The sequence below is a fragment of the Xylocopa sonorina genome, chromosome 7, assembly GCF_050948175.1.
Source record: "Xylocopa sonorina isolate GNS202 chromosome 7, iyXylSono1_principal, whole genome shotgun sequence".
NCBI classification, from domain to species: Eukaryota; Metazoa; Arthropoda; class Insecta; order Hymenoptera; family Apidae; genus Xylocopa; species Xylocopa sonorina.
The window spans coordinates 6,512,992-6,530,351 of record NC_135199.1 but is presented as its reverse complement, the minus strand read 5'-3'; the positions used below and the strand labels follow the sequence as shown (position 1 = coordinate 6,530,351).

General features: G+C 43.2%; 1 protein-coding gene across 6 annotated transcripts in view; it reads right to left on the bottom strand.

Annotated features, from left to right (window-relative positions):
- Positions 1–17,360, bottom strand: part of Serca (ATPase sarcoplasmic/endoplasmic reticulum Ca2+ transporting SERCA) — a 43,334-nt gene that overhangs the window by 14,323 nt on the left and 11,651 nt on the right. For all 6 annotated transcript variants that reach the window (XM_076898121.1, XM_076898120.1, XM_076898116.1 and 3 more), the window contains exons 3-4: positions 6,448–6,465; positions 1,502–1,584 (exon numbers count right to left, since the gene is read on the bottom strand). In XM_076898121.1, the coding sequence (XP_076754236.1) occupies positions 1,502–1,584; positions 6,448–6,465 (101 nt within the window). The remainder of the gene's footprint in view (positions 1–1,501; positions 1,585–6,447; positions 6,466–17,360) is intronic.

Below are 17,360 nucleotides of genomic sequence, written 5' to 3'. Positions count from 1 at the left end.
TTTAGGGAAACAGCGTGTGCGGATAACTTTACAGCCAGTAGCGGTTATTAACACGCGATAACAGGGGACGTTAAATACAAAGGAAGCGAGGATACGTTTGTTGTCGATACATTCCAGAGATGGAACGGGTCGGCGACATTTATCTAATCTGCTTATCCAGATGGTATTTATTTCAGTTAATCGATGAACGCGATCAATGTGATTCTTGCCTGTAACATTTACGATCTTGTTATATAATCAGCTATCGAATTTTCGAATAATAATTTTAATAATAATGGAAAATTTTTGTCAAAAAATCGGAAACATTTGTCATACATGTTTCTAAATATTTATCTTGTTAAATTAAACAAATTTAGAAATAACGTAATGATAAGTCATTGATCATTGGTAAACGGAGTTTATGGCTGATTAGTAGACTTATGAAGCTTAAAAGATTTACATATTTTCGTATTTAAAGTGCTTGAATTTGGAAAAATTTCTGCGGTTTTTTATTCGTCCGCAGTTTTACAACCGAGCAGAACGACGTGTATCCATCCAGTTCCACGATTTTCCTGCTCACGCGTTAAGGATAACGACGCTCTCGTTCAACAGCGACAGATCGATGATGCGCTATTTTTTTTCAGCTTTGAAACCAGATGTATTTATAATGAGTGAGCCTTGAACTCTCTCGTAAACATAGTAACGACTTCGAGAAGCTAACTAACAATTACTTAGCGGCTCGCGGACGAGCATATAATACAGCGCTTCGATTTTATTAATTACCATCGTTACGCGTCACGTCTAAAAATAAACAATAACTGCTCGCGTACGTTATTTATCATCGATAATCGAGACGGTTCGATATTTTTTCAGGCTACATTCCTGCGAAAAGAATCTCCGCTGCTGCATTCCTTTAACTTAATTAGCGCCGCCGTCTTTATTAGCCGTCATGAATGAGTTTCGAAAGCTGAAAATATCTCAAGCTTCAGCGCTTGATTTATGCAAAAATGCGTTACGAATGATGCACAGAATCGATCATTTTGCATAGTAAAAAATAGTTTTAAATATTCTTTCAATCTTTATCATTCAGTATGAAAGAGTTTCGAAAGCTGTAAATTTTTTAAGCTTCAGCACTTGATTATGCAAAAACGTGTTACAGATGATGCATAGAATCCATTATTTTGCGTGATAAAAAGTATTGAGAAAAATACGTAAAACGTAGCGTACAATTATTTCTAAAAAGGCATTTCTGTTCAATAAGCGTACGTAAAAATATGAATATCTACAAACATCGTTGATCTATTAATAATTGGCTAGCTTCTGTGCAGAGAATGCCTATCTCAGATAGCGGGACTAAAAATTGTTAATCGATAAAATCGTCGATCTATCCCGTCGACCAAAAATAATCACGCGCTTAGATTAAGAACAATTTCGGACGTTCCTGGATCTGTTAGATATCGAACGGATTATCAGTGTGGATAAATTAATAGATATCGCATAAGTAAGTCGGTTGAATACGTACAAAAGAAATAATAGCGGCTAATAGAAGAATCTTAACTAGAAGGTCGTCGAATTGCTCCAGGACGAGTTGCCATATGGACTTTCCTGAAATAGCAGAGAAAAAAAGAAAACGAGAGAACGTTAGAGATTTTCTTCCTTTTACCGCCCCACAAATTTTAATCCGCCTCTAAAGCAGATTAGCGAATTAATTTCAATTCGCAACAGTGACGATCGTCTCGATAAACAGGAAGCGCCGCGCACGATCCGTGTGCAAATTTTAAGCACGCTGAATTTAATCTGCATCGTCGATACGATTCGAGAATACATCGATAAGACAAGTATCCACGATAAATCGTTTATCTCAAATTATTTTCACTCGTCACACAACGAATTGGCATTTTCTCTACTCTTACAAAGTTCCAAGAGACCACACCATTTGCAAAATTCCCGATTTTTAACCGCAGCGTAACAGAACAGAGGATCGAGAGGATGTAATTGAGAAATTAACCGTGAAACGCGTTCTGATTAGCATTCGAAGGGAAGAAGCCCTTAACCTGTTGACTCGACGCTCGAGACGAGGGAGTCGAAAGGGAAAAAACGACTAGGAAAAAGATTGCGGGGACGGGAGTAATCGGAGCGCAGACCTTGACGGCAACTGCCTTTTGCCAGCGTTCGATTGACGTCACGTTGCTCCAAACGTGCTCTCTACGGTCGACGATTTCATTAATTGTAATCCTGCGAGCAGACGCGAGTGAAAATCCGATTGCCGCCCAATTATAGGAACGCGTTCCCGCCTTGTCATCCCTGTCTCCCGCGAGTTGCGCGCCTGCCATCTACCCTCGCACGTTCGATGCGTTTCGACGCTCACTTTTCGAGCTCTAACTTCGTTATATACACATACATATGTATAAATATATATAACCATATCGTGCGATCGTTCTCTGACTTTTTACTTTTTTCTTCTAATACGAAGTGCATTTTGTACTTCTATTTGCAGAACTTCGAATTGATAATCTCTATCAAGCGTACACCATTTCACTTTAAGTGACCAAGTTACTTTCTTCTTTTAATACGAAGTGCATTTTATATTTCTATTTGCAGAACATCAAATTGATATTCTATATGAAGCGTACACCATTTCACTTAAAGTGACCAAAGTTACCTTCTTCTAATACGAGGTGCATTTTATATTTCTATTTGCAGAAGATCGAATTGATAATCTTTATCAAGCGTACACCATTTCACTTAAAGTGACCAAGTTACTTTCTTCTTCTAATACGAAGTGCATTTTATATTTCTATTTGCAGAACTTCGAATTGATATTCTACATGAAGCGTGCTCCATTTCACTTAAAGTGACCAATCAATTTTTAATTCGATCAGCAAGACCATCTCTTTCCTCGAACGAAACGAAAAAGCTCTCACAGAGTACTCGAAAAAAGTAAAAGAACGCAGAACGTAAAACGAGGTGACATTCGCGAAGCGAAAAGGTACCAGTCGGATATTCGAGCGCAAAGTTAACAAAACGAGCGTCGCGCCGCGAGGCAATCGAAGCGAAGTGCGACGCGTCGTCGGCATCCCTTTCGGCGGCTGTTGTGCAAGCGTGTGTCAATTTCATCACCGTATTTGTCCACGCGACGCGAAGATATTGTTGGTCGATCGATGACGGTCCCGACCGAATCATCCTCGCGAGTCGAGAATGATAGACGCAGTTTCGGCTCGTCCGTCGTCGCGTCGTCCGTCGTCGATTTCACTGGCAGCCTCGGTGTCGTTGAATTATGAAAGATATTTCATTAACGCCGCCGTGATTGGCCGGCTCGACGTCAAGGGAGCGCGCCTCGCGATACGAAATTAGCGTTAACGGAAGCGCGTGGTTACGTGAAACGAAGAATAATGAGCCGTGGCGGTAGGGTCATCCGAGTCGGAGACGTTTTCATCGGCGAACAGCTTGATGGAACAGCGCTGCCAATTGCCAATTCAGCCTCTCGGATATTGGTGAATCGGAAATTCGGAATTCCAATCTCGAGGCACCGGATTCGTCGCGTCGTTAAGACGGAAGGGAAACTGAACGCCCCCGCTCGCGAACGGGTGCTCGATAATCCTCAAGTTAAATCGAGTTACCAGCCTCGTTTTACGAGCCGCTTCACATCGAACTTCGAATGTAAACTCAATATGCATACTGACAAAATTGTACGATCTTGCGATTGAAAGGTGGTATTCGTTGTCTACCTTTTAATACTCGACTCGATCGGTGATCGATATAGAATGCCTATAAAATTATGATTACCAAAGTTGGTACTGAAAAAGTTCTAACAAAAGATCTATTGCGTACTATTCAATTATTGTCATAATCAATATTTTGTAACTACAGTCAATCCTCGTATAAATAAGTAAAACATAGATCAATTCGATTCGTTCTGCGTTCTATAAAAATTGCATTCACCAAGTTATGATGCACACGATTATGAAATACAAAATCCAAGATATAGTTTAGCACAAATATAAAATTAGGAGAGCTGTCGCAATTTTCGCTCACATGGAAACCATGTCACAAGAGTATCGCGTTACGCGATAGCGTATCAATAAAAATAACGCGCGAACCAGCGCGAAAAATGTAAAAATATAAAATACCACGAAACAATCGCACGACGCGGAAGTGATTCTTGCGTTAGCCTTCGAAAAACCAAGACCTGCCCGACCTAACATATTCTTGGCCTCCATCCTTGGCCGTTCAGGGCTGGCATAGTCGCGAGCGTCGCTGGAAACGGGTCAGTTCTGCGTCGAAGGTCGTTCTAGGCAAGGTGATAAAGCACCTTATGGCCGAAGCGTCGATCGTCGGCTGGCAATTACCCGCGAATCGAACAGAGAGACGGCGTTCCTCCTCCTCGCGGCTCTGCGAGAGCGCGCGTGCACGTGAAAGGGTAATGCAACGGTGCATCGATGCCTGACCCGCTTCGATAACGACGCTTTCTATCATCCACGTCGTCTGCCTTCTGCTATGGACTCGTGGACTGGGCGTGTGGCCCGTAAGTGCCTCGACGTTTAACGCGTTCCACGTTTTCAGCGTCTTCGCTCGAGCAACCCCTTTGACGAGGGGTGGCTGCGAGTGGCCTCTCTCGATTGGTTGATAACGCGCCGCGATAACGAGGAAATTTAATCGTTCGATGGATCGAAGCTTGTTTCGAAGGATTTTTCAAGTTTTTCTCTTTTTTTTTTGTAGCGGAGAGAGGCTTTTAGCTTTAGTGTACAGGAAATATGAATTTACGCTCGGGGGTCCTCGCTTTAATTATTTCACGCGTGACTATCGCGCGTCGTGTCGAGCCGCGCTTGCATCATCGTGGATCTATAAAAGTCGTTTGTAATTAACTTTGCACGTGAAAATCGGCCAAAAATACACCCCAGACGTGTAATGTCTAAGGGTATATATGTATATATATACGTGCGGTAGAAGGCTTGCCTGGCTGGCGATGAAAAATGGTACAAGTTTCGACAGATTGCTAGCAGTTCGAGTAGAATAATCGTTCTAAATAGGGGAAACCCGGCGCTCGTTATTCATTTAAGATGATCGTTTGATACGATGTTAATAACGCTCCGGTTTTCATGAATATTCATGGCTGTTTTCCTTTCCAACGACCGCGCGAAACTTCGTCTCCTTTTACATTTTATCTTCTCGCTGTTGCTCTCGATCTATTCGAGGAGGCATCTCGATCGAACTCGAGTCCGATCGAATTTTTGTCTCGAGGTTTTAATTAGAATTTCAGTGAAAGCAAATTGGCCAGCCTTGGCCTATAAAGCAAGTGGGAGCTCATTAAGAAAGCTGAAGTTCTAACAGGAAATTCCATTTCTACACCCACAGAAACACGCGCTCTTCTTTCTCTTTCTGTATCGCTCGCAGAGAGTAACGTAAACTCTCTGACGCACTTCTCGCCCTCTTTCGAAACTAAACCGTTTAAGTCTTTCCTCGCTCACCGGGAAATTAAGGGGGTGCGAGGCGTGTTCGGAACGAAGCTGCTATCTCATTTACGACTTCGAAATCCTTCGGAAGCGACTTAATGACGACCGTGAACGGCTAACCGGATGAACCAGCTGATTGAAAGGCCACCGCTCTGACAATAATTAAACACCGACTGATATACGTGTACCAAACGGTTTTAACAAATTACTCGCGCAAAATACAACTACCAATAAAACATACACCATCTCTCGCGAGTGTTTAACTACTCTTACATATACAATACAGCAAAAATTCGCGAATTTTCAAAAATAAAATATTTCTCTCGCGTCGATGTACTTTGTACAGAACTTGAAGATTGAAAGTAGCAGAGCGTTTCTTTTCAAAGAAGAAAAAGCTAAAAGTTGAATGTTAACCAAAGACTAGAGGTGACGAAAGGGTGTGCAATGAGCTCGTGCATGACTCGAAATCTCTGATGGAGCTGGTAGCCGATCAGCGATTTGGCATCGCGGGTCTAACAGCGATGTTGTCTATGTATGTCATCGTGCTCGTCTGAGCGCAATCGAGCGCCGTTGGAAGGGGCTTCTGCGTTCGAAAAAACGTCAGTGATGACGTCGGATCACGAGTCATCGATGTAACCAGCATCGTGATCGAGTGCCTAGCGATAAGCCACGTATATCCTGCGACGTGTTTCGATCAGCCAATCGACGCAATAAATGGAGGTTTCGTGTGACTTTATCGCGCGACGCTGAAAAGTGATTAGGAGGCGTTATACTCTGTCGATTCACCGAACCAGTTACCAGTGCGAATTCCTCGCACGACGTGCAACAGCAGCAACAGCGTTTTCGTTCCCGTATACGCGTGTAAAACGAGGATGCACGAATTGAATGGAAATTGTGTCTCGAAACGATGCTCGTCTCGGTGCATTATGCAAACTCGATGCCAATTTGTTGTCGATACAGCTTACCGCGTCGATCGTCACAGAGGGATGAAACCCTTCGCTGCGATAAGACTTACCCTCCTCGGCTGGCAATTCTGAAACAGATAAAAGACAACAGAAATTAGTGACCAGTTGTAAAACTGTATCAAATGTATAATTAATAAATATAGTAGTAAAATTGATATAAAAGTAGCAAAATTCTTGAAATAAATGAAAATTTGCCGTGTAACGACAAAGAGTAACAATAGAGAAGCAGTACACGAACAAAGTATGCTGTATAGCTGGAACGAGAGTCATATATAGTCAAGGATTGGAATTCAAACGTGTAATTAGTAAAAATAGTAGTAAACTTGATATAAAAGTAGCAAAATTCTTGAAATAAATGAAAATTTGCTGTGTAACGACAAAGAGTAACAGCAGAGAAACAGTACACGAATAAAGTATCCTCTGAAGCTGGAACGAGAGTCGTATGTAGTCGCACAGGATTAGAATCCATTTAGAACTTGAAAATCCCAGTGCAATGTTCATACGCGCAATCTCGACGGCTTAACTCGCAGCATCTCCTTTAAGCTGGCCTACTTCGAATTGTTCGAGCATCGTACGCGCGTCGACATCGCGAACAACGTTTTTCTGGTCGATAACAAACGCCCTTACGCGCTGACGACTCGTCGACACGTATCCTCGTTGTCAAACATCGAAAAAAAAAAAATAAATAAATATCCATCTCTTCTTTTGTGGAAAGTAAAAAAGGGCGGGGAATGGATAAACGAAATTCTATGGAGGAGGATACGAAACGATGAAACCGTGTGAATTCTAGGATGAAATCCTGGAGGATGACGCCTCTGATTCGACACGTGCTGCGTCTGACACACTTTAGGCGGCGTCACGTCGATTAGGGTTGATGGACGTGTACACGTGGAGAAGGGTGGCTCGCCTCACTTCTGAGAATCTCGATTCGCCACGAAATATAATACACGGTACATTCCATCATTGTTTAGACGTTTCATTTTCTAACAAATCGATTTCCATCCATTCTCTCGACATTTTCTCGCGAAATTTCTGCCTCGAGCGTGCGTACACATTTCGTAACAAATTCCTACAGAAGAGTTTGAAGGACTTCGTCGCATCGATTCGTATTTAATATCGAGAAGAAGTGTAAGTAGAAAGATAAGCGGAACAAAATTGCGAGGCGGATAACGGGTTTCGAAAGTAAACCGAAGGCAAACCTGATTCCCGGGCAATCTACGTCGGGTCTGAAGGATAGACGAGGCTCGATCGCGTTTCTGGCTGCGTTCCGTGGCAAACGCGCCCCTATCTCGAGGCGCACCCTCGTAACTCCATCGAGCGTGGGGACGGAAAGCTGCTCTTTCCGTTCGTGCGACCATGCTGCTTTCAATTTTAACAGGGAAACTTTTCGAGCTACCCAAAAGCACTCGAACTGGCAAAATAAACCGCACAAATTCGATAGTAAATTCTAAAAGCCACCCCATCTAATCAAATCTATCCATTGGACCAAGAACTGGTATCTAAAAATGACAAAAATAAAAGGAGCAGCTGAGAGATATAAAAGTTGAAAATGTTCGCAGGAAAAGTGACGCAGACACTGACTTCTCGAAAGGCGTATGTCATCGATCGTCGTAACTAGAAGCACTTTAAATAACTTGGAAACCTTCAAAGCGTCCGCGAGCTATCATTTATCGTACGTGTTCGCTGCTCCTCGCTCTTTTGGAGCATTCCGCGTGCGAATAATCTTAATGAATTGGAGGTTTCGTCAGAAGAGAACGCGATTACTTCGAATCGGTGCTGCGAACACGGGGATCGCTCGTTCCGTTTGAAATAGTTGGCGGTACGCGTCGGATGCGAATGGAAAATTGATCGTTTCCGTCTGATCTACAAGTGGAACGTGGATGCCGCGAATTTTCGTACGAGAACGTGGCGCCTGGCCAAGGGTTGGGGTTGTTTGCGTTTCGCGAATGACCGTGCTACGCGCGACCGAATTTCTAAAGGAGACGAACAGCCGTGTGATTTTTAACAGATAGAAACAAAAAAACAAATCCAATTTCTATTTAGCATCTATATAAGAAAGATTTAATATTTTCTGAATTGTTTAATTGGATCAAATGTGAAAGGAATTATGAGACGAAGGGAGAGAAAATAGGGGTAGAAACGAAACGTGAGAGATACGAAATGGAGGTACGGGCATAATTATCGCGGAGAATAGCAGCAATTTCGTGAGATGCATTATTCGTGACATATTCGAGTCTGGTACGTTTCTCATTATTCAGAGCAGTCCGTGTTGCATTTCGAATCTAGTTCTCCACGGAAATGGAGCTTGAGACACCGCGATCGAAACTGGAAGCTTGAAATGCTCTAACGAATGATACTATTTCTCTATTTTTTTTTAATAGAAATTATTCGCATCGTCGATGAAACGACACTTGTTTTCGTTAATAAAAAGCTTTCAATAACTCGCGTTCGTTTGAATGCATGTTGGACGAAAAGTCGCGGCCAGATATTTTTTTTTTTAATGGAACAAGCAACTCATCGCCGTTGGAATTCAACGCGGAACGTGTATCCGCGCGGATACGGATATGAATGTTGCTCGAATGGGACGGTGCCGTTTACAATTTTGACAATGGGAGCTTGTCGAGAGGAAGAAATCGCAATCAACGCTGCAACTGCTGCCACCAGCTGGTTGGGGGAATTCAAGTGTCTCTTTCTACATCCCAAACAATCTTTGCATAATTTTTCACAGATGACACTTTAATATTTAAACAACGATACGTATATTATATCAACGGTTTTCTTCTCAATTTTTTTAATAAAATAAAATCACATTTCTATCTAATGGAATTTCTCTGTACACCATAAACTCGCACAAACTATCTCAACGTTAATACTATGTAAAACGAAGCTCAATAAATTTACTTTTATTTACACAGATAACACTTTAATATTTAAACAACGATACGTATCGGGTCAACGGTTTTCTTTTCAATTTTTTTGATTAAATAAAATCACATTTCCGTCTAATGGAATTTCTCTGTTCACCATATACTCGCACAAAGTATTCCAACGTTGATGCCATATAAAACGAATCTCAATAAATTTACTTTTCTTGTTACTTCCACATATAATTCTACGTAACCATTCGAGACCACGTCGATAAACAAAGCGAGCCATTTAACTTCAATATCCACCTTTTACCAGATAAATTATTCGTTGCATCGCGCGACCCTCGATACCAGAAAGCATATTAATTTAAATATCGATAAACGTAGATATTCGGAATATAGATTCACCCTGTAGATACCAGACGACCCATATCACACCACGATTCCTATTCGCAGCAAATTTCCTCGCAGAATGAAAATGCAGTGGCCATCGCCTCGTGGTGATGGCCTTCGAAATCGCTCGACTCGATATTGGATTGCTGGGACGCTTAGCGGTGCCTCGCGGTCCGCGAATTACATCCCGCGGTCATCCACGCGGTTAACTAACATAACCGTCTATTAACCAGACCGCGATCTTGTGTAATCTCGCACGTAAAAACAAGCCAATTAACCTGTGCATCCTGGCAGCGCGTTCACTCTTTGATCGCGCTTACACGCTGTGCACCTTGACCTACATATAAAATTCAAGCCTCGTTCACTGGAGAGAACACACTCCGCGGAGTGAGCAAACGAAGCGTTTTTCAATAATAACGGTAATGGAACGTAGAAACGGGATGGAGCGTCGCGATTTTATTTCGAATAATAACGTAGCCTCTCGAGGACGACCCTTTCCAATCCAACTGTTTTAAATTCAGTCACTACAGTTCGACAGAAACCTCGACGTTGCTTTAAGTTAGTTAACTAACGTTAAGAACGCTGATCACGCGTAATGGCACTTTCTCTGGCATTCAGAGCTACAACGAAAGTGTGAAACTCGTAGCTGCGTTCCAGTTTTCGCCTCGCGAGTGCATCGATTAACGCAGCTGGCCTAATGGACGTCTGCACGCGGAGGGTTTCGCGTGTCGCAGGTGGTAAGTCTGAATGGCGAGGAACCGTCGAGGCGAGGGTTCGCGACGGCCAAGGTCGAAAACGCGACGCGATCGTGAAAGACGCGATGCTTCTAGGAAGTGGTGAATTTCGCGCGCTAATTATCAGCTTGTTTGACTTGCTTGCATGTTCGCGTTAAAGGAAGACGACCAAAAGGGTGTCTGTGAATGGCGCGTTTTCGACGAGGGGTGCGATAGAATGTTCAGAAAAGGGAGAAAGGTTGAATTTTTACGTTGTTCCAGGATCACGGTTCGCCGATTAATCGCGTGGGATTGAATTGATGCAAGGTCAGAGTATCGATGAAAGTAGATGCATCACTGGTGGTGAACGTGGCGAATATGGTGATGTATAGCGGTGTCTCGATACCATCAAAGAGAGAGAGTATATGAGTACTTTGAAGAGAAATATTGCTTCGTTATTCTTAGAGAATTGTCTGATACAGAGAATTAATAAATTTATTTAATCTATGCATGCACAACCGACTGAGCATATGAATAAGATTGTGTATGACCTATACAGTGATTCGCCAAGTCTCGAATGCGTCAACTGTCCTCGAACAATCTAATCCTCCATATTTTTCATCGTACTAGTACACCGTTACGTGATTAAATGGATTGCACGGTGTGTAGGCAACATGCGACTCGTGTTTTCAATAATTAAACGTGCCTCGATCGCGACGTCGTGCGACTCGTCGGCTATAACATCGATGTAACGACAAGAAAAAAAGACAGCAGACGTGTAACGATACTTCATATCGTGTGTGCAAAATAAAAATAAAAAAAAGACTCTCCTTCTCTTTTTTTCTTTGAATTTTCCAATTCCATAGAAACTGAACGAGAATGCTTTTGCATCGCAAACGCTACGCCATTTTAGAGGATCCTTCGATCGTCGTCTGATCGAGATGGACACGGCGATGAATTTCGAAACGACGCGAAAAGTTGGTAACTTTCCTAACCGGAGGTCCGACGAAAATTTTCGAAAATACAGCGAAACTCCGTCCGGGTATAAATACCACTCGCAGTCGGGCAGGGCACTTCGCGTGCTTCCCTGCCCGCCCTCTCGAATCTGATTGTGTATTTTTGAAATGTAGGTTACGGAATGCCAGCGAATGCAAGTATCTGATAAAAGGTTACGTAAGTTTTGGCAAGTGCGCCGCGGTGGTGATCTATTTGCGTAGTGAAAACAGTGCCTCGCCGGTGTATTGTTATTTATTAACGCGGGCCCGCTGGCTGCATAATAGTAATTTATGGCGTCGTAATTAGAATGCGTCCGAGTAGGCGCGGATCGCTCGAACGCGGCGTTTAAGGTTTCTTAATAACCGTACGAGGCGAGGACGCGAGCCTGTAAGGGTTGCAAGCGCCATCTGCGAGGGCGCTTCTCGAGTGAACGCGCAACTGCGACGACCACGATTAAAACTGAACGCTGAAACATCAGGGAATACTTCGAGCCATCGCTTTCCTGTTTACCTCAAATCGTATTAATTGTTCGTTAATTTATCACACGTGGAGTTCGACGTCATCCTGAGCGTGGATTGGAGATGATTGAAAAATGATTAAACGTCGTCGAGTTGAATTAAGGTTATTAAATGTGACATCCTCCTCGCGTATTCACGAGAAACTATTAAATCATCCCGTTACGAGGCGCGCGTAGAAGCTCATCGATTCGCGTGCTCGCGTTCCCCCCGAGCAAAATGTTAATTGGATCTGCCTTAACGTAATTACGTCTCCGTAGTGCGAAGTCGTGGCACGATCGAATTCGCCGTGCCACGGATATACTCCGCCCCACGAACCCGTTTCGTATCGGGAATTAAAGAACCGTGCGAACTGAATTAATTGAACACCACTCGAATTAAATCAGCGGTTCGCCAATGTTGGCAAAAGCTGAATTACTTTGTGAACACTGTAATACGCGTATCAGCTGTTCTTCAACGATTAGAATCATGGGAATTGGCGGACTTAATCGCTCGTAATACGAAACACAAGGTGCACGCGGTTGATGTCCCAAACGACGGCCACCAGGCGACTCCAAAATGGCGCGAACCGGAAGCTGAAGCCCCGACGAGAAATTCGACTCTGCTAGGGAGGTTCTTTTCATTATTTACGATGCAGCTGCGTGGTCATCTAGCACTTTCCAGGTTCCAAGCCCCCAGGTTATTTTACGCTAGGCTACACAGCGCGATGCTACACTTATTTCTGGTGCGATAGACCGCGTGCTACACGTGTCACGATTTATCAGCGCTTCAAAGGCGGTTCTAGCACGCGCCACGGAACCGTGGACCATTCGTGCGCATTTTTCCCAGCCAATTACAGGGCATGAATTACGATAACGAAAGGTTGGGAAATAGTCGACGGGGCGCAGCTATCTTTAAACCGAGGAATCCTACGGAACTCAAGAGCAACGGATGCTGCGACGACCTCCAATTACCATCCCCTACAGCAATTCGATGGCAATGGCCGTGATTAGATTCAAATTTTTAAACAGACTTTACCAATTCATTTTTATTATTAATAGCTTGAGAGAGATTAATTTGAAACTCCCTAACTTTGCCACCCTTGGTCTCTCCCTTAATCAGCGACGGCTGATCTCGACGAATATCCCCTAATGTTCTATTTTCGTTACTCTAGAAGACGCAACGATCACCCAGGAACAACGTTGCTAATTCGAGGAACAAGGGTGCCGTTGAAACAAAGTTGGAACAATCACGAGCACGCAACTGTACGACTCGCATGCCAGAATCGCGTTCTAACGAGAGCACCGCATTTTTCTGCTCTCTCTCTCTCTCTCTCTCCCCTAATAAAATTACTATTCATAGTCGTTCCTCGATCGTTCATGGAAGGAAGCAATTAATCGCAACCCCTGAAAGACGCGCGCACGAAAATTCACAACTAATGGACTTCTCCTCTCTTCCGAGAAATCATAATAATTGCACCACCACGTTTTTCAAGGTCGTGCAATTATATTCATGCGATAGAAATTTTTACTTAAATCGTTCGATGGAAAGGAATAAAACATCGAGAACTCTTTTTATATCGTATTCAATGAAGAAAAAAAGCTTCCAGTGATATTTCAACTTAACGTCACCAATGGCCCCCGTTTCCATTGAAACGGTCGAGTGCCTCGTCGGCATTCTTTATCGCGTGTTAATCGCGTATTCGTGCCATCCACGGGAAATAGCGCTCGCAAACACACTCGTCCGCTCGAAGAAGTTACGATCGATCGGCGGAGGCAACGCGAGCGTGAAATTTATTGCTAAAATCGTCCACCGCTCGGTGGCCAGCCGTGAACGCGCGAATAATTACCCTCGAAACCCTTGCCAGAGCCGTTTTCTCGTTTCGCCCGGACGCTTGGTTCCTTCGAACCGATTCGACGCGCTCATCTTCCTCTGCTGTTCTTCTTTACCTCTAACGAAGGTTCTTTAAAACGTTTCGATGCTAAATATCGCAGGTTTTATCGTCATCAACAATTTCACTTCGTGCATCGAAGCTCTCTATTTTCAAATGGGCGGATCTGTGTTTGAACGCGTCAGAAATTCGACGAATCTGCGAACTTCATCGAGTTTTTAACCCTTTAGAAATATTTATTGTTCTGCAATAAATTTTTAGATGTGGCTATTTATTTAGAAATTGATGTAGATTTATTATTTGTTAATATTCAAGGGATTACGGTGACAATTTCTGGTTCGCGTGAACACTCAATTGGCACAGGTAATACGAAGGTAATGACTAGTCTCGCGCGAGCTAAGGGATCGTTAAATCGTTTCAATTATGTAAACTTGATCGTGGTCAATTTCAGGCGCAATCTACGCGTCCAGCCTCTGATTATTACTGCATTTCTGTTACCTCGTTGAACGTATTTTGAAGATCGATAAACTACAATTTTCGCTGTAAACTGCGACACTCGTTTCAACTGTTTTCAGCTGGTCCCAGCGTATCCTCGACTATAACACGATTTAATTGCTTTAATCCACTACATATGTATGGCCCTACTAATTTAGCTGCTCCGTGCCAGTCTCACGAATCCACTAGCGAGAGTGCCTCGTTAGGTGATACAATTAAAAATATACGACGTACATTCTCGTAGAACACATCCACTTAAAAAAATTTTAATTAAAGTGTACACGAAAATATCCCCTGCACCGCAACTCGCGGTTTATCCCTGAAATCTACTTGAAAACAAGAAAAAAAGACAGAAAGATTGTTAATTTTCATGGACACCGTATAAAAAGCAGTGGAAAATTTCAAGTAAGAGAGATTACTGTTAAAAAACAATTGCAAAGGAATCATTTATCTGTATTTTAACCAGCAACAGGACATCGCGACGCGACAAGCTCGTAAAAGTCACCCTTTAGCCACAAATAGCCTCGTCGATCACCCTGCTGTTCGCAGGGCGATTAAAACCGTTTCGCAGCGAGTAAACGGTGAACCGATCGTTGAAAAGATCGCAGAGGGAGGGAAAACCCGGGAAGAAGCTGGTCGCGTAACACCGACGAAAGATGCGAACGGCTGGCGGGGCGGTTCTACGAATGCCGTTAACGAGCTGTAACTTTAAATAGCGGCCTTAAAACGAATTAACCCCATTTGCCGCGATAACTCCTAATGCAATTTTGCTGCGACACACGCGCGATTTACCGAGCGCGGCCGGATTTTCGCGCGATCGACACGAGGCGTCGACCAACGAACCGATACCAACCCCTGTTCAACAATGGCGGACTGTACTACTGTTCGTCCAAACAGAGGAAAATAAACTACTTTCAGAGGACATTTTTACATGTAGAAATTAATTATTGCATTCTTCATTCTTGTAAGATGTATTATTATCGCTGCATGAATTTTTACGAATATTTGAAAGTGACGAAGCCGTGGACCAACGAACTGGTACTAACCTCTGTTCAATAATAGCGGATTGTACTACTGTTCGTCCAAACAAAGGAAAATAAACTACTTTCAGAGGACATCTCTACATGTAGAAATTAATTATTGCATTCTTCATTCTTGTAAGATCTATTTTTATCGCTGGATGAATTTTTCAGAATATTTGAAACTGATCTTTCAAATCGTCAGATTCCAAGTGTACACACGACGCCACGAACAAATGCGTGGAGGAACGTTCCCTGCTCGAGAGCTTATTAATAATGAATCAGACAACCAGTTACTCTGACGTGGTTGCTTACGCTCGAACTCGACCACGTCAGGTGTATATGCCTGCGTCGGACTAAAGTGGCCATTGGGGAACCGGTAGCGGAAAGATTCTCGGGATTCCTCGAGCGTGAACCCATTGGGACAATATACATTTTGTTTCCCTTTCTTTTCGCGACGTGTTTTCTGCTTCGAATTTTCCTTAAATCTCGTTGCACATAAGTGGAAATTATAATTACTTCTCTTATACTCGTATATATAGCGTACGATATTTTTGCGTATGTTGCGTTTTGCGCAACAAGCGTTCAGATTATGCCTTTTGTAGAGTATCAAAATTTGACTTTCTTTGCACATTAATTCTTGAGAATAATTGTAATTGTCCAATCGATCTACAAATGGACTGATTTATCGCAAAATCATGAGGATCAATTCGAAATTGGTGTCGATGAAACAGACAGTCACGCGATATCGAGCGGAAACGGAAATTGGCGCAGACTTTAACGCGCGCGCCTATCTGAGTCGCGAATCATAACGGAGATAACGCGTACATTGTATCTCTATGATGTTCTGTTTGCAATAGACTGTCTCTACAAGCGAGGCAATTTGCATCTGGCGTTATTGCATCGACGAACGTTTCAGATAGCACCGCTACCAGATAACGACTGTTTCACGCTGTATTTCTCGCCCATTATCCTCCTCATCTAATCGAGCGTGGAGACTTTTACCATCACCACTCGGTTTCAACAACAACCAATACCAAGTTCCAGGAAAATTCCTCGTGTCGAGGAAAATCCGAGCGCGAACGTGAAACACTAATCTCTGCAGCCGATAAAAATGTTTCTACGATTCTCGAGGTACACCAAGAGCTGTTCTACGAGAAGTTGTTATCGATTTCCACGCGTTCTCGAAAATAAGATATTTCGTAAAATTTCAAATGAGGGTCAAGCTCGAATTTACACGAGTTCAACGATAGAAGAAGAGAATAATACTCGACGCGTGGGATCCAGGAGATACCATTCTAATTCCCGATTAAGAAAATGGTGGACAGAGATCGAAATCTCGTAGATAGCCCGCGATATCGCGTCGGTGAATTTCCAAGGGAGCTTTACGATGTAGAAGGTGGCCAGGAGAACGTCCGTACCTCCCGTTGAACAACCAAACAAAAGCGACCCGTGAAAAACGCCGAGCGCCGTGCTCCATCCGCATATTACCAACGATAATAAACTCCCGCGAAAGATGAAATTACACGCTGATTGCGTTATCGACCGCTCGACGGAATAATATCGCCAATTCATTTTTCTGCAATTTATACGGTAATCGAATACGTACGTATCAGACGGGGCCACGTTTGAAGTATCCGAGAGGTACTAATTAAAGTTTCCAGATAAAAGATAGAAAACGAGAGGAGAATAATATAACGTTCCAATAGAAATAAATTGAAATACGAAACCTCTTGCGTCTACGATATTTTTAATTACTTCTTCTAACAAGCGAAGATGATCGATCCATCGATCAAGCGCGCGATCGCCGCGAGTTTTATCGGCGCCGATTACCTGCCACCACGAGATACCAATTATCTCTGGTATCAGAGGCGACGTAATTACGAGGCGTCCACGTGGAGGCGACCAGTTGCGTCTCTGATTGTTCAACGATCCAAAGTCAATGTACTGTCTGCAGTTTCTGCGACTGGAGAGGCAGTTCCTCAGACAGAAGGGAGGAAATTTTCAGAGGATGACTCACTGGCACAACACGGATTTTAGATACTCCCGGGAGATCGGCTTTATTTCAAAGGAACCTGTTATTCTTCCGTGGCGA